Source organism: Uranotaenia lowii, chromosome 2 (genome assembly GCF_029784155.1).
Source record: "Uranotaenia lowii strain MFRU-FL chromosome 2, ASM2978415v1, whole genome shotgun sequence".
Lineage (NCBI taxonomy): Eukaryota > Metazoa > Arthropoda > Insecta > Diptera > Culicidae > Uranotaenia > Uranotaenia lowii.
Genome location: NC_073692.1, coordinates 305997892 through 306016267, shown reverse-complemented (window position 1 = coordinate 306016267; position 18376 = coordinate 305997892). Strand labels below are relative to the sequence as shown.

The window sequence follows — 18376 nt, the reverse complement described above, 5'->3', positions numbered from 1 at the left end:
TGTCTTTTCTGTCTATTTTTTGTCTTTTCTGTCTATTTTTTGTCTTTTCTGTCTTTTCTGTCTTTTCTGTCTTGTCTGTCTTTTCTGTCTTTACGGTCTTTTCTGTCTATTTTTTGTCTTTTCTGTATTTTCTGTTTTTTCTGTCTTTTCTGTCCTTCTGTCTTTTCTGTCTTTTCTGTATTTTCTGTCTTTTCTGTCTTTTCTGTCTTTTCTGTCTTTTCTGTCTTTTCTGTCTTTTCTGTCTATTTTTTGTCTTTTCTGTCTTTCCTGTTCAGGTCATTTAGCAGAAGCACGAGCTGGCGCAAAGGACTTGAAATTTGTATGGAGATTTCCGGCAAAATGTATGACAAATCGTCATACTTTCACTCTTTGTGTTCTAAAATATGTTTCCAGTATGCTAGAAAGCTCAGAATTTCAGAAATTGTAGTACAAACACGTTCGTAGAAGGTTATGACGCGATACTAGTTGACTGTGATGAATTATTTGCAATTGAATGCGTGATTTTTTTTCGCATTTCATCCTTATATCGTGAACGATGTAAGGTGGATTATTGGTACTAACTTGATCGCATTGCCACACAATCAGCATAACAGTAACCACTCAATAATAATGAATGCAAGAAGGTCTAAATGCCCCACAATAATGTTAGTCAGGGCTTTTTTCGCAACTTTGCCGAGGACACAAACTTTCTATTTGTTATTCTCATTATGTAACGATGCGATCAAGTTAGTGCGATTATTAGTCCATACACCATACGCGATATATCAAAGAAATGCGAAAAAATCACACATTCAATTGCCAATAACTCATCACAGTCGACTCGTATCGCGTCACAATCTTCTACAAACTTGTTTGTCATTGTTTGAACTACAATTCTTGAAATCCTGAACTTTCTAGCATTCTTGAAACATATTTTAGAACACAAAGAGTGAAAGTATGTCGATTTTTCATGCATTTTGCAGAAAATCTCCATACAAATTTCAAGTCCTTTGTGCTAGCTCGTGCTTCTGCCAAATGACCTGAAACCTTCAGAAAGTCATTTTTTCACCTAAAAGTATCAACCCAGGGGGTGCCGCGTGGAATATAAGGATTTTTTTTGTTATGGGTCAGTCCATTTCCACATGTATCATTAACTTAGAACTGATTTAGTTGATTGCATCATGATAAGCGGAGGTCCTGAACATTAACCTATTTTTCTTTGAGATAACATCTGAACAACATTCTACTTGATTATTGATCGTATAGTTGGCATGGTATTGACCATGGCTTGAGATGCTACTCGTACAACCTACTTATATGATCAATATACGATGTAAGCTGGCATGTTGTACTAGTTATGAGGCGATTACGCTCACATTTAGTAGCACAATTTCATCAACACTACTTCAGTCTCATTACGACTGTTTCGGCATATTTTCAATAAGAAGTGATGACATAAGAAACACATTCCCCAAAATTATTTCGAAGGTTCGCTGCTCTCATAGGGACGAGAGCACAATTTTCCATGCCTGAACTGGTGTTATAAACACACAGAGGAAAAAAAAACAATATTCCATTACTAAAAGGAAACTAGTAAAAATACAGTCATAATCAATAATCAACTCAAAATACGGCAAGGCGTGAGAAATAAAAAAGCCATAACAATTTGAATCGTTCTGGAACGATTGCTAGCTTTCATGGTTCTCACCGTTTCTGGTGCGGTAGTAGAAGTGGTAGTAGTAACAACAGTAGTAGTAGTAACAGTAGTGGTAGTGGTAATAACGCTAGTAGTAGTAGTAGTGGTGGTGGTAGCACTAGTAGTAGAATAACAACTAATGGTGGAGCTTGCGCTAGTACTAGCACCTAGCAAACAGGTGGTGTCGGAGATGGCAATGGTAGTGGCGGGGATCGAGTTTCGAGCGCACCCGAACTCACTGCTACTGATCTGATTGTTGCTGTTGCTATTGTTGTTGTTATTATTATTATTATTGTTAGTAAGCATTGAAGGCGCTGTATTGCTGCTACCGGTGACCCTTTCCGATAGATGGTCATGATGATCAATGATGTGACGTTTGCCGTCGCTACTGCTGTTACTGCTGACTGGAGAAGCGAGCAGAGGTTGGCCGCTCAGACTTCCGTTACTACTAGCACTGCCGGTACGAACTGGAGTAGTCGGATCTTTGATGCTGATCGGATGATGAGTAACGCTGGTTGTGTTGTTAGTGTTTGATGTGTTCATGGTTGCAGTGTGATTTTGTGTTTGAGTATGTGGTGGTGCGTGTCCGATGGAATCATTCAGCGAAGAACCGTCGTACGAGGCAGTATCCAGGGAAGGCAGAGTGCGCATTATTTCCAACGGAGTTAGCACCCGTATCTGTTGATCATTGCTGACCATGTTTGCTGCTTGCAGATGTGGCGTTATGAGTCGCGAAGCTGATGGACCCTGGGGTCTTTGAGACCCGTAGCTGCATCCTGGCATGGTTTGAGCTTGCTGTCGCTCGACAGGCAACATGACGTGCGAATGCAATGACCCAGTGGTTAGTAGAATTTTCTGGGAGCCATCGGGACCAACATTGATGATCTTGTTAAGATTCGTTCTACCTGGTTGTTGATGTTGTTGAAGCCTGGGTGGATGGGTATGCTGCTGAGCAGCAATTTTATTGATCGTCTGCAGAGAGGCCGCCAAAATTGGCGACTGAATGGACGAGTTATTACCAATTATATTGAAATTCAAATTGGAGTTTTGAGGTATGAAAGGTCTAAGGTGTGTGAAACCAGGTCGTATAACAGCACTAGAGTTGGTATTGAAATTCCCGTTCGGATTGACGGTAACGTTGGGTGCTGGGCCGTTTCGGAGACCGTATTGATGATGATGGTGTACGGTAAAATGAGGGGCAATGTTGGTAGCGATAACATTTGGTACAAATATGCTGCCCCTATTTGTACCAATAGTGAATGTTTTCATGACGTGTGTAGCTACCGGTTGACTCACAGGGACTGAATTAGAACTATTCGGTAATTCTGGCTGTGGTTGTGTTGGCAGGTTTGAACCTACGGTGCTCGATTCACACTGTCCACCACTATTAGAGGGAGTCATATTGGAAAGGTTCAAGAACGTATTGGCTATATTGGCGGCTACAATCAGGTTAGCTTTGTTACTAACTGAACCTGAAGGTTGGCCCTCCGTGGCACTAGCAGACAGTACGTTTGACGTTGCATTATCATTCATCGTGTTGGGCGTTATTGTATTAATAGTGGCAGCAGGTGTGCTTGTGCTGCTAGTGGTAGTTGTGCAAGTAGAACTGAGTTTGCTACCATCACCATTGACAGAGTCTAAGGATGCATTGGTGTTAGTATCGTTAGGGGAGGAAGGTGAGGTGTTACTATCGAGAAGGGTACTAATAGCGTTAGAACTAGATGCTGCGGTTAGTTCGTCTAGACTATCGGTTGTTCCATCGTCCATAGAATTTCCTGGCACCTCGGTTAGCTGCTGTTGTTGATGAAGCTGTTGCTGGTGGGCCTTCAGGACTTGTTGCGGCTGTTGTTGTTGCTGCTGGAGTTGGATCTGATTCGGCTGGTTCGTCATCATCAGCGGTGAGGCGATCGGATCAATGCCAACACTGCCGCCGGAGCCGATCAACATCGATGGATCTGTGCCCGCAAGGCCGCCCTGCGACGCCAAAACAGCACCGGTAGATGATAGTTGTGATGCGGATGATGATGAGGAAGGTGATGGGACAACATTCACTTGACCTGAACTATTACTATTGCCGTCTTTAGGTGACATTTGCGGTACCTGAATCGTTTGGAGGGACGGGAAGTGTGGCAATAAATGAACCATAACCGCAATTCAATTTAAAACAATCGTTGAATGGTGTCGGGTATCATATTATGGAGCTAAAATCTACATGGTCATTCAAACACGTGTATGGAGATATTTTAACAATAATGATTGACTATGTTGAAAGTAACTGGATGGGTGATTGACAAGTTAGAACATTTTACACGAATTTCAACCAACATTTAAAACGGATGTATGAACCTCAAATGGCACTAAAGATCATTATTTTGTTTTCACTACGTTGAAGTTTTTGCGTCTCGGTCGCACAGAAAAAGAAATTGTTCTTTCTGGAATTCTGTAGACTTAGAGAAACTCGATTCTGGTTATTGAGGGCTTTCAAGAGTACGCAATGTCTGTATAAGAATGAGCTTCCACGGCTTTTGGGGTAATGCTGTTAACCCTGTTGGTAGTGAAGAGTCAAAATTGCAAAAATGATACTCATTGCTGCTGTTTGTGCAGACTTAACGATATGAAAATCTAGCACTTAACTTTTTAATTTTTTTATCAATTCTGTATTCTTAAGAATTATTATTCTTCATCAAGGTTTTCCAAGTTACTAATTTTGAGGAATTTTGAAGGATTCCATATTGCTTTAAAGTGGTCTTAGAAATCAAATTTCAGACAATACTATAAATTGGATCTCAACCATGATAGCAATTCAACGGCCCATTCGAAGAGAACTTACATAACGTTCTTTACAAGATATGCTTTCTAGCTATAAAAACTGTTTAGGTAAATCTTTTTTATGTGATAGCATATGAATCCTGGTTTACACTCCCCGCCAAAAAATAAAGTGAATAAATCTTATTTTGTCAATAACTCAAAAATGCGTCACATCAAGTGTTTGTAACATGGTGGAATCAATGGGGAATTGTAGAAAGATGGAAATCCAACTGTGCTCGTTGTTCAAAACCTTCTATAACTGTCCGATTCCCTCGATTTTCACCGCGGAATTTTTATCATGGCGGTGGAATCAGAATAAACACAGTTCTAAGAGGTACCAACAAGACTAGATTGATTTTCATCTTTCAACCGTTTCCTATTGATTCCACCATGTTACAAAATCTAGTTTAGTCGCGTTGTTTAGTTATTGACGAAATAAAATGTTTTACGTTTAGTTAACGAGAAGTGTATAAGATATAAGATGACACAACCCTTGTGAGATGTCAGACGATTGAACTGAGCAAGAGTAAGACGAAACTCTGCAATACCAGACGGACTAGGCACTGATACCCAACTGAACACCGGTTGCTCCATGATAAATGATAAGTTCAAGGATTCATGATTATTAAACTGCCGTTCTAAGCAAAACTGTCCCACGTGACTTTTGGCTCATTTTCACATTTTTGCTGGAAACGGTCTCTTTGAGTGTTAACTTCCGAATAAACACACAAACAGGTATACTTTGTTACTCATAACGAAACGAAACTTAAATTTTCATCAAGGTGGTTGTCTCTATGTTTATATTTCTACTAGAGAAAATTTTATTAAAAAGTCTCTTAAGATGAGTTTAAACTGTCGAATATAATGTTATTCACCAAAAAGAATACTAAAATAGTTGAGGAGCAGCGAATAGCCTTAATGATTTCCTTAGGAAAATTTTCACCAACACTTTTCGGAAAGCAGTAATTACAAGATTGATACTCTACTATACATTTTTATAAATGAAGAGGAACGTATTTATCAAATTACGGTTCAACTTGATATTCTGGGTTAAATAGAAACTATACGAGCTTTTTAAAAGATAGTAAAAGTGTAGCCGTGTGACAGTTTTCCGTAGAACTAGCAGATATAGGCGTTCTCATTCTACGCAAAAGTGTCACATGAAGCATTTTTGGCTCTAATTTTCCGTTTGTTGTAGGAAATGTGATTTTTTTTGGAAGAAAACATTGTAAAATGATTAACTCAGGATGGCCAGCGAGTTTCCATTTTCAAATTCCCGGTTTTTTCCCGGTTTTTCGATCGAGATTTCGTGATGTTCCCAGTTTTGAAATACATGAATGTGATAAGCAGGGTTTTTTAAAACCAAAATATGCCATTTTTTTTCAATGTCAAACGTAAGAATATTCTGATAACGATGATGTTTGTTGGATTTCTGCAGAAAATTGTTTAAACAAAGGATGAAAAAAATTATTGAGGCCCTCAGAATCAGAGGTTGAGGTGCCAAAATTACCAACTTTGGGTTAAGTACATATACCAATCAATTGCCAAACTTTGATTTTTTGATAATTTTGTCAACACTTTTTCGATTCAAACGATAATGTTCCAATTTAAAATTACTTTATCGCACACAGAATTTGATTATTGAGCTCTGATTTCTGAATTATGAAATTTGAAACGATGAATTTTGGGTGAATTACGGATCTATGAATCAAAACCCAAGTTAAGTTTGGATTCATGATTCGAATTTCAACTGATTAATTTATTTTTAACTTATTTTTTTACGTAATTTTGAGAACAGAATCCACTTAGTTCAATTCCTCCTATTATTTGAAAATTTTGATTTGATTCTCGTCTTGAATACTGAGAGAGCCTGAGCCTGAGTTCTAAGAGCTTGACTTTGAACTTGGTATGTTAATCTAAACTCTGAGTCTGAATTTGCAATCCAACCAGAAAATTTGAATATCGTAATTCAAATTTTAAATTTGAAGTTCTAACACAAATTTCGAAAATTATTCTAAGGCTTGAATTTGCTTTTCAAATAAGCCTTTTTATTGTGATAATAGCTTAATGTAATGCTTACATTTAAACGTTCTGTTTAATTCAAATTTTTAATCAATATAGAATGCGATTACCAGTAAAATCGAAAAATGTTAAATAGAATCACACAAGCATCTCGTTCTACCTTTTGGGCATTTTATGAATGAACCATGTAATATGCTGGCAATTTAATTTGAATTTTTCTGTTTTCTCGCATTTTTCACCGCAGAATTCCCGGCTCTAAAAGGTAAAACATTGAATTAATGTGTGAAAAAAATTTTTTTTGAACATATGAAAGATAAATTATTCGCGCTTTTGACGCTTATAGAAAATTTGTAAAATTGTAAATGTCAAAAATTAGTAAATTGACAAAAGAAAATCTCAATATATTTTGAAACTCGAACACTTGAGAGCACTAAAAGGTATGTGCTGAGCTAGAAAATCTCGATTTTTCAAGAAATTATCGACTTTTGTCCACATTTTCTCCATGAAATTAAGATCTCAATTTTATTTCGCCTTTGAGAAACAAAATTATAAAATGAATTAATTTTAGAATTCAATTGGTTTATATAGGGGAAAAATGGTCCATATAGAATTTTCCCGGTTTTGATTTGAAATTCCCGGTTTTCCCGGTCCCATTTTCAATTCCCGTTTTTTTTCCCGGTTTTCCCGGTTCGCTGGCCACCTTGTTAACTTGAACTGTTGACTACGAAAAAACTATTGGTGAATTTTAAGTTTGAGCGAAAAATAGGAAATATAGCTGAAACTTCAAACGCATTTTTCTCGTTTGCACGTGTTTTCACATGGGACAATTTTGCTTGGAACGGCAGTACAGGCAAATTAAAAGGGAGCTTTTTCTTATAAAACATTGTGTAAAGACAATGCTGCTCAGACATTCTTAGAAGAATAAAAAGCTGGATAATTGTAAAACTGAATAAGCTGAAAAAAGTTGATCCGATGTAGCTTATTATCGATATCGGTGAATTATTCTCTGAATTTCTGTGTTTTTATACATACAATGAAAATGTTGGAGTTGTTATGCCCTTGATATTTACTAAAAATGTTATTTTAGCTTACACTATACGTATTAGAAACATAAGTAAACAAATGGTAAATCATTGTTTTTATTTGAAAACACAATAACTGAAGTGATTCTGCTTGTTTTATGAATATTTCATTAACCAAATCTAGAAATATTTCCGTTTTCATATAAAAATGCGCAGAGTTTGGATCTAACATCCATTAATAAGGGAGTACACATTTCAAATGATCCTAACAGATTACAAATGTAGCAGTATGTCAAATGCAGCTCCATATATCCATGATTTTATGCAAGTTTAAACCAATCAACCCACAATTACTTTCAATATAGTTACAATCACAATGTTGTATTCCTGAAAACCCCGAACACAATGATTATAGAAAAAACGGTGGAAATTTTATGAGCAAATAAAATCGTAAAGAAAAAAAAAACACAACCAAAAAGATAACAAAAACGAAAAATCTAGACTGTTTCGATCGTTTTCCAAACCTTTATATTTTTCAATGCCTGTTCAACTAAATGGGTAGTAAATGAAAAAAAAAATTCAGCATGTACGAAAGACATAACTCGGGATGATTTTTGTTGGTTATTTTTACAGACGTGGAAAAAAACGTACAAGAAATACATGGTGATAAATGACGGAGACGCGTGTTAGTCACAACATATGATTTTGGAAAAAAAGGAAGAATAGTTTCAAACTAATACGATGGATGAGTAACAAATTTGGAAAAAGGAAAATTAAAAACTCATAACACGATGAAACCGACAAAATGGCACATGAATGATACAGTATTTGTATTAATCTGACAATATTAAATGAGTTTTGGGTTTTCTTCAACTCGTTAACTGACTAGCGTGTTTATTATTCGGAAAAATTGCCTTTAGGCGGCTTTGATTAGCTTCAGATACCTAATGGTTGGACATTAACCTTTACAGAATGTATGACCAGTCAAGTGGGATCACGAACGCAGTTTTCAAAATGAATTCTCAAGCTGCATTCTCATAAATGAGGCCAACAAATTTTGTCAATTAAAAAAGTCCGAAAGATGCATTTACACGAATATTTACAAGAATGCAGCCTCCAGAAAAAATATAATAATTGTAGCAAAAACATGGAAAGAAATAAAAACGCCTGCCTACCTGTTGAGATTTCTTCATTCGAACGGCTGACCGGTTGTCCCGGGCCTGCTGCAGATAGGGTTGCTTCTGTTCGGTTGAAAGTAACCGCCAGCGTTTGAAAATCTGCTTGCAGCGATCGGGCCAGTTGGGATATTCGGTTTTCAACTCCGGATGCTGAGTGTTACAGTACAGCACCGAGGAGATGGTCGCCAGTTCACCGAGGGCTGTAAATGTAAATTGATTAAAATTTTAGTGAAAGCTGAAAGAAGCAATATCAAATAAGTGGTAAACGCTATGGACTCACGTTCATCCAGGCGCATTCGCTCGGACATTTTCTGAGCTGCTGAAGCTCCTGCTCCTCCAGCTGCGTTATCTTCGCCGGCAACACCCAAATTGCCACCCATGTCAGCTGTGCCAACTGTAGATCCGGTAGGAGTTATGGGACCCCCTTGCGGAACAGATTGTACCATTTGCATTCCAGCATTGGGCTGCATGGACTGACCCATCACTGGGGATGGTACCCACTGAGCTTGCTGACCGGGCTGCATTTGAGGTTGTTGCTGCGGAGGAAGTCCTCCAGGGATCACTTGTTGGGTTATAATTTGCTGTTGTGGCTGTTGTTGAAGCATCGGATCACCTAATCCGAACTGATTCCTATTTTGATATCAAGAATTATTAGTGAAGTTCAACAGCTAATGAAAGAAAAACTTGCAAACCGAAAATATTTCTAATAAAAACTAGCATTTCATTCCGGGTGTAGAGGGCAGGAATGGAGGTGAATGTAGCATGATCTCTTGATTCAGGTGATAGCTGATTGATTACATGTTGTCCAAAATACTAAGGTTAGATATGGAAGAAGGCAGACCTAAAGTGGAGGTGCTGGATTCAATAGGGAAGTTTATGTTCTCTCTTTTTTCCTAATCAGCGAAATTATAATCAAACCTATGCATTTGAAGTCTTAATTTTTACTGATGTCGCACAGCTACTTGTTGCTATCTTTATTATTGGTTTTCAACAGAAGATAATCACAGGCGAACAAGAAGTTGTGCGAAAAATGCTACACCCAATGTTTTAAAAAGTGAGAACATAAACAAACTCCAATAAGTGCTTTTATTATGGTCTGCTGTTTGGTATAACTGTCGAGGAAATGGTTCAAAGCGTATAGACATGAAAAAGTGCTATTAGTTGGACACTATGCATTATTGCGGTATTAATCTAGATAAAAAGAAAAGTGATTATAGAACAAACGAAAATTGATACAGTCGACATTTCTTGCTGCACTGAAGACTGTTTGTAACACACTCCATTCCTACCTTGGAGAGAAATAATTGTTAGAGTAATACCCTCGGTTAATCTGTTGCTGGCCCTGTTGCGGTTGCTGTTGAGGGTTCATTATCATCTGCTGCATCGGTTGTTGTAGTTGCATCTGGGGTTGCTGCTGTTGTTGCATATGCTGAGGAGACATAATCGATAAGTGCGGTTGAGGCGTTGTCGGAGTTGGAATGGATTGTATCGGAGTTCCGGGAGTTCCCGGCTGTTGCAAAGGCGATGGTTGCTGGATCATCATGTTTGGTCCCATCGATTGATGTTGAGGTGATTGTTGAATGTGAGGAGAAGGAATGCTCATCGGGTTCATCATCGGAGTTTGTGGCGATTGCATTCCCATGTTTTGTTGCATCGTTGGATCAACCATCATCGGTTGTCCGGTAGGTGTAGAAGGTTGCGGGGACTGTTGGATCTGATGTGGTAGAGCCTGCATACCCATGGTTGCCGGATTAGCGTATCTCTGTTGGACAGGTTTCTTAGAAACATCGATGCTGTGTGATGGAGTCGAGGTACTTGAAGTATACGGGGTCATCGAATTTGCGAACATCGATTCCTGGGATTCCTGAAAATATACGTAATTCATTAGGTAAACCCATTGGAAAAGAGATAAAAGCAACTAACCTGTGATTCGTCGGTCATAACGTTCTTGAAGATTTCCTCCACTTCCTTACTGTCCATGTTTCCCAAATTGTCTAGATTGAAATCGGGACTAAGAATATCGGCCAGCTCGTTTTTGGAAGACTTTCCCAGACCGTCATCTAGTTCTCCATCTGCGGTGTCGACCAGATCGTCGTTCATAATTCGATTAACAAAGTCTTCCTCTATCAGGTCATTAGGCAGCCCCAACACATCCTTTAAGTCAGTGTCACTATTATCATCCTCCTCGGGTTTTATTGCACCTGTTGCGTCGTCCATAATACTTCCGGACTGTTCGGTTTTTGTCACTTGAGCCTGGGATTCCAAAGTTTGCTGTAGTGCTTTCTGCTCCTGAACTACCTTTTCTTCTTGTTTTATTTTCATTTCTTGCATATATTTAAGCTCTTCTGCACTCAGTTTGATTGTTTTGTCATCCGACACATCGCTCTTTACATCGTCGTCACTTTCTACGGTTTCAAACTTGGTAGGGGCGTTGCAGTTCAACAAAGGTCGCCCAAAAAATGCGTCTTGTAATATGGTTGGGTAAATTTCAATCAGTTTGTTCTTCTGCTTTCGTCGAATGGGTTTTTTCTTTGGCTTCACTTCTGGCACTCCTTCCTCGTTTAAACCAGTACCTTCGCCCCCTTCTTCGTCATCCTTACCGTCTTTACTTCGAACAGCACGATTTCGTACAAAGAATCCTCCTATTCCAAGCTTCTGCAGGTTTCTTTGACGCTTTTTCCTCAGTACGATGATTCCTTGCTCGTTTCTACAAAGAGCAAACCCTTCTGGAGGAACAGGTTCATTCCAGACCATTCCGTCTTTGTAAATTTCAGCTTCTTCCCTAGGGTCCAGAGGCTCAAGTTTGACATCGTCGAACGAATTATCCAAACTACTACCAGCAATGACGGATTCGATCGCTGCCAAAATTCCATCATCTTTATCTACCGGAGGAGGTTGCATTTGAAGTTTTGGCTTGCGTTTACCGCGCCTTCCAAATTCGGCTTGGAGAGCTTTGATCTGATGCAAACCATGTTCGCTTAAATACACACCATCCAAAAAATGATTACCTTCCAAAGCCAATGGCGCAATTTTTTCTTCCAATTTTAAGACAGCTTTGGGTACCGGGGCTACTGGAAGTGGTGCTGGTTTTTTCTTCGGTACTAGATGAGGAGGAAGCTGATCGTACGGCCGACAAAGAACACAGTTGTAACCGTCTTCGGCACATCTTTCAGCATCATTTTCATTCCTGATCTGATCACAGGCACAATGAAGCCATCTTTCACATTGGTTACATTGTATTATCAGCTCACCGTCGGAGTAGCCCTCGAAACAACAGGGACAATGCACTTGACTTGCGCACGGGCCACATTCCGAGTAGTTACTCAACCAGCTGCAGTTGTAACCCGGCTCATTCGTACCACATTTTAAGCAAATGGCACACCATTTACACTTCCAGTTTCCTTGAGGTACCTGCTCCAGAGGTGGATCCATACAATATGTATGATATGAAATATCACAATCGTCACACAGAATCAACCTTCCTTCGTCGTTCTTTTGACCGCAGCCCTCACAAATAGTACAATCCAAGCATCTCCAACCCTTCTGTAGAATGACTTTTGTTACTTTGACATTTGCACAATAGGGATGATAACATTGACCACACTGGGTACACGCTATCAGACAGCCCTCCTGATCGGTACCAATAGCTCCGCACATAACACAGATATCCTGCGTGAGTACAAATTTATCCTTCGCCGAGCACAGTACTAATCGATTGTCAACTCCCGGTTCATCTTCAGTAGATTTTGTGGCACTCGAATCAGCAGTAGGGCGCTGTAATCCCAGTCCAGGCACACCAAATATTCCCCTCATCTTAGCCTTTGGCCCTCGTTTCCTAGTGAAATCTGCCAATCTAGTACGCTTCTGAAATCCTTTGCCAGTTCCTTTGGGACGACTGTTTCCGCCCATCGATAGACCGAGACGCTTTTTCGCTATTTTACTAGCAACGTAAGGCTTACCTTTCCCCAGACCAATATCTCCTATAGCGAACTTGTCTCTTGGATCAAAGTCTACATCCATCGCATCATCGTTAAGACTTTCCTGCGATGCAGACATACTATCGTCATCTATGCTACTATTCCGCCGCAATGCAGCGATACGTCCACTATGCATAACCGTTTTACAGGGGCTGCATAAATACTCATAGTCCGGATTGTTCTCTTTCTTCGTATGATACACCGATAAATCTGCATCCGGATCACATGTGCTATGCACGAATTTGTTGCAGCCACTACACTTGACCATTTCCCTGTGGGCAGCAGCCCGATAAGCTCGATGACAAATGGGACAAGAAAATCCCTTGTTCCGCTGTTGATAACACGAATCGCAAACCGTATAGTGGGCATGCCACCGGGAGGAAGCACCAGCTCCTGGAGTCCTCGAACCACAATCGGAACAAACCCTACAACACCGACACTTCCAGCCATACTTCGGAATGGAAGTCATCACCGGCCGCAAGCAGCTGGCGTGGTAGATTTTATCGCACTGCTCACACGCCACCGTACGACCTTCGGACGAATCAGGCACACGACATATCTGACACTTTTTACAGGAACTGCACTGCCATCCGGCACGTACCCCCGGCAGCTGAGCCAACCCGACACAGGTCCCATGGTAGTGATCCCCGCAGATCGAGCACATCGTCAGATTCCCGACGTCCCCGAGGGCACAGCACTGCCGACAGTTGATGTCGTCCGTACACACTAAAGGCACTTGACCCAGGTGCTCCTTGCAGAAGCAGTTGTACGATTGGATCACCTGGAAGCCCCCGGCAGCGGCTATGCAGGGGAAGTGGAATGATTTCGGGCAGGACATCTGCGGAAGCAATGCGGGGGTTGAAGTATTGATGAACGATTTTTAAGAGAATCGCTGACTATTGCGTTACATTTCATTTCGACATGTGGATGGAATATTATAAGGTCAATTCCAAAGCGTTTTCGTTTCAGCTTAACCAGAAGAAAAAAAATATGAATTGTTTGCAAACCGTGGAGCCTTAGACCTTGGAAGGTCTTCTATACAACATTTGAAGAATGAGGCTATTTTGTAGAGTTTTTTATTTGTTACTTGAAAAAAAAACGCTATTGAACTATATAAAATATTTCCAGTTTTTCGGATAAATCCAAATTCTACCAACAGAAAATATCCAGCATTTATAAATAAATTAATATTCTGATTGATTAGTAGTTACTCGAATTGGTGAATTCGGATACGTAGCCATCTATTTAAAAGTAGCAGATATTTACACATAACTTTGTACTTTTTTATGCAATGAAAATCGAGAGGCAACGAAAAAAGAATTAAAGAATTTTCAAAATGGTAATAATCATGAACAATAGTTCGAGAAATTTGTGTCTGCATATTATTTAAAAAATACTTTCAATTAAAAATATTATCCCTCTTCAACCATAAAAGCCTTTGGCAAATTCTTTGATTAAACAGGGATCACTGTTAGGGAAAAAAGCTAGTTTGTCAAGGATGAAATGTGGATGATATCAATTCTTCTTTAATCGTTTAATAAATATATATTTATTTAACGTTTATCGAATGCCTCATAGAAATAGGAGTTTCCTTAGGAAATGTCTAGGAGCATAGAAGGTGCAGGAAAACATGATCGCACCATTTACCAAAATGGAATCTGATCTTTACCTTTCTCTAACCAACACAACCCCTTCCTTGGATACTCGAATATAGATTCGCAGACGTACAGACAGTTTCCATAGTTGATGATACTAACTTATATCGGGTTCTGACTATTTCAAAATTATTTTTAGAGTATGCAGGAGCAAGAGGTTGCTAGTTGAATTTAAAGAGTATCATACTAACATTCCTTCCTTTTCTCCCATTGACTACTAGGACGTGGCCGGCGCCGTTATTAATCGTTAAAAAAGTGGAGAGTATCTGCTTTGCACTGCTAATCGAAGATTTAAGCATAGACAGGACACTCTCTTTTCATTCTTCGCAAAACAACAAAGCTAAGCCAGAAAGCTAGGCAATGTTACCGCCAGATTGCGCCACTTCACCTTTAAAAAATGTTAAATTTTTCATCCACGTAAGTAGACTTACATTTCATTTCTTTCAACACAGTTTGATGCTTATTGGGAAAAAACCCAAATCAAGGAATGATACTAAGATTTAATACTCCCGTGCTTTGCAGTTTCAGCTTTGAACCAATCTTTTCCAACTGTCGGATTCTGTAACTATTCAAACCTAAGCACTGGTATATGTTGGAACTGGACATAATCAATGCATGGATATCCATCAACATACCATTCCTGTTCTAGTGTAAAATCCGGCGATATAACTTGACCATACTGTGGACTCACATGGAACCCCTCGCAAAAACTAGGAATCGCAATTATGCGCAAAAGTTTCCGAGAATGGAATGCAGACTATTTTTCCTATGAATTATAATAAAGTATGATGTAATTTAAAAAAAATGGTTTTTCCTAAAATGACTTTAATTTAACATTCTCTTTAACTTTACGAACTAACAAAGATTTTCTTTGGGACAGATAATTATTTGAAAAAAATGCGTAAACTGGATTATCGAGAATTGACCATAATCGGAAATCATGACAAAGTAAATGTCCCAAAGTTAATCGTCTACTGAAACTCCGCCAAACGAAATGTTTGGCTGCTATAAATCCTTATGAGTGCTCTAGATATATTTGATATGTTAGATCAGCGGGCGCCACGTAAACTATCTGCCTCTGTAAAATAAAAATGCATCTAGAGATGAACTAAGGAAACCGAGTTATAAACTTTTCATTGGTATTTCAGAATTTCCGGTTTTTCCGACTGGCGGAATTGTAGATTTTTTTAAGGTTTGCTGACGTGAAAAATATTCTCCACGAGATTTCTTTTACTACAGCCAAATATTTTCAATTATTGTTTTGCACTTAGTTATCTAAAATGAGTTTTGAATTGAAGCGAAAAGCACAGTGAAAATGAATATTTGTTTATTTACCTACACTTTTAGTGGCATCACAATCTCATAAGCATCCTGGATTATTTTGAAGAATTGGCTTTAATTGGTAGACAATGTCATCGCCAGATGGCAATGCCATCTCTAGAAAGAGATCATACAAATTTTCTTCTAAGTTTGGTTTGGTAATGTTGAAATACGAGAAAAAATTTGAGGTCCGTTTTCTCAAATCGGACTTCTGTCTCTTACATCCCTTTGAATCTAAGCGCCTCAATTGAGAGTTGATGAACAGGCAGGCAAGCTATGTATATCAATCCCACTGTCTAAACTTTAGAACAAAAATCTTTTTAAAAAATAATTGTGAGAAATTCCAAATGTCTTTGTATTTATAGCTAAGAATGAAAAAATTAAACAAAAACATTTAGAGTTAAAGCGCCAAATTCAATGAAATCTGTGAAGTGTAAGCAATTCTTTTAGTTACCTTGATTTAAATAATCAGAGATAAACGGAAGAATCAGTCCAATAAATCAGGGATGAGCAACCTTTTTAAATTTGAAATCTTGTCGGCGGGCCACTCAAAATAACTTTTTTTTTATAGTAAGCAGAGCTTCATGTCATTTTTATAACTACACAAAAATGAAAACAAATCTGAAAATGGAAAGATAAACCGATTTCACGTGTTTAAAAACAGTAATTCAACACGACTATTGAAAAGGTACATCACTAAATCATTGTCATTTTTACATTCTCTCAATTTTTTAATAGTCAATCACCGTCTTCTTAGCGTTTGACGTTGAATTGCTAATTGACTTTCTGTAATTTTTTTTTTCCATAATTAAAACTTGACCTTAAAGAAAGCCTAGATTTTTTCCATGAAACTGTAAGAGCCTCGTTTTAAAAATTGATGTTCTGTATTGGATCATTGCATTGAGATGCTAAGCAAGATTCCCGAAATCACACAAAAATGTTCAATTTCTAAGCAACTATGTTCAAAACTACATGCTTGATTTTTGAATTTTTATCCAGATTTTCATAAAATTTAATCTTATTTAGATATCATTGGGATAGGATTTCAAAATATAAGCGAAACAACTCAATTTATAGATGTTTGTTATAAATTTTCTATCAAATTTCTGAAAAAAGCATCACAGATAACCGTCAAATAACTTTTGGGTCGAATCACAGAATTTGAGATATCTATTGCTTTTATCAAGAACTAATTTTTTTTTCGGTAACTTTAATGCCGGCTTATTCATTTTAATAAAAAATCTAAAATCGTTCACCCAGGTTTTATTATTAAAATTTCGTATTTTTTGAAAATATTCAGAAATAAATAATATTATACAAGGTTTGGTTTGAGTTTTTTTTTTGCCAGTATTTGAATGCTAAAGCCTAGTCCACACTAGGAGACGGTTCGTCTCGAGACGGTCTCAGCGTCTCCCATTTTCTTCGGGAGACACTGAGACCGTCTCAGGTTTCCAACAACAACAAAAGACAACAAAGTTCGTCTCATAACAAATATCGCAGTTTATGTTGCCTAGTGTGGACTAGGCTTAACAGAACAAGCCTTTTTACCGAATAAGATAGAAAAATATGTGCTGAGCATATTTATTATCATACAAGTTTATTTTTGCTTCAAACGAAAATAAAGACTTCACTAACGGACTTCGAAATTTCTTTGATCACGTGTAGCTTCCGAATTTTAGCTACTCTCCCTCAATGTGATGGATTTTGCTTTTCAAAGTGGTAGGAGTCAAATAATCAGGAAAAATGTATCCAATATTACGTTATGCCCAGGGTGGTCACAACATTTTCATTTAGAAATTCCCGGTTTTTTCCAGGTTTTCCCGGTCAAAAATTCAAGGTTTTCCAGACTTTTATTCTCCATTTTTGTCGGAATATAGGAAAATTTTCAACATATTTCATTGATTTGGTTGTTTCATAACACTAAAATCGTTGAACACTTAGCAAAACTCGATTCTATTTTAAGGTTTTCATCACATTTTCTAAAAATGATAAATTAAAAAAAATTTCCTAAACAAAATCGTTATGGGTCTCTCGTCACCGCATATTCAGTTAAAATCTTGTTTACAGAGGTATTACATTCAGTAATAAAAGCATCTTCAAGTGTAATATAAGTTTTTACTAAAAATTTATCTCACTGATTCAGAGAGGGTTGTTTATAATTTCCCCATTTTTTTTTTGATTTTTCAAAATACGGGGTAATTATGAACACTTGTTTTTAGGCATTGTTTGATTTTCTAAACTTATCTTTAATGTTTAAATATGTACCAATAATCATCAAGATCTTCAAAATAAACCGTTACAAATAATTTTATCATTTTCTGTAAATATGAGATTGTAGGACATGATTTCCTGTTCCTTTGTGAACCTAGAAATTACCCATGACTAATTAAATTTTGAAAAATCATTAATCCTATTTAAACGTAGTGTTTGGATTTATCTAGAAATGTGTTTTTTTTTTTGTTAAATCTCATTTATTTGAAACGGCTCGTACCGCTCGGTTTTAAGGAGCCAAAATCACTGTATGCTTTTAATTATCTAGAAATGTTGCCAACACTAAAAATTGTTACGTAACAAGAACTTAACAGCGTTCATTATTACCCCAAATTCATCTGGGTAACTATAAACAAATAAGACCAAAAAAGAATCATCTTTGTTCATAATAACCTCAGTTCAGTCAAGTTTTAAAAATATTTTCTTAGTAAATGAAAAGGCCAATAAT

General features: G+C 37.8%; 1 protein-coding gene across 9 annotated transcripts in view; it reads right to left on the bottom strand.

Moving 5' to 3' along the window:
* Window positions 1-18376, bottom strand: part of LOC129748454 (histone-lysine N-methyltransferase 2C-like) — a 65442-nt gene that overhangs the window by 25821 nt on the left and 21245 nt on the right. For 6 of the 9 annotated variants that reach the window (XM_055743092.1, XM_055743086.1, XM_055743090.1 and 3 more), the window contains 5 exons: window positions 10629-13520; window positions 9995-10569; window positions 8986-9335; window positions 8703-8905; window positions 1688-3775 (listed from right to left, as the gene is read on the bottom strand). In XM_055743092.1, the coding sequence (XP_055599067.1) occupies window positions 1688-3775; window positions 8703-8905; window positions 8986-9335; window positions 9995-10569; window positions 10629-13520 (6108 nt within the window). The remainder of the gene's footprint in view (window positions 1-1687; window positions 3776-8702; window positions 8906-8985; window positions 9336-9994; window positions 10570-10628; window positions 13521-18376) is intronic. The other 3 variants (XM_055743094.1, XM_055743088.1, XM_055743095.1) reach the window with 3 other exon arrangements.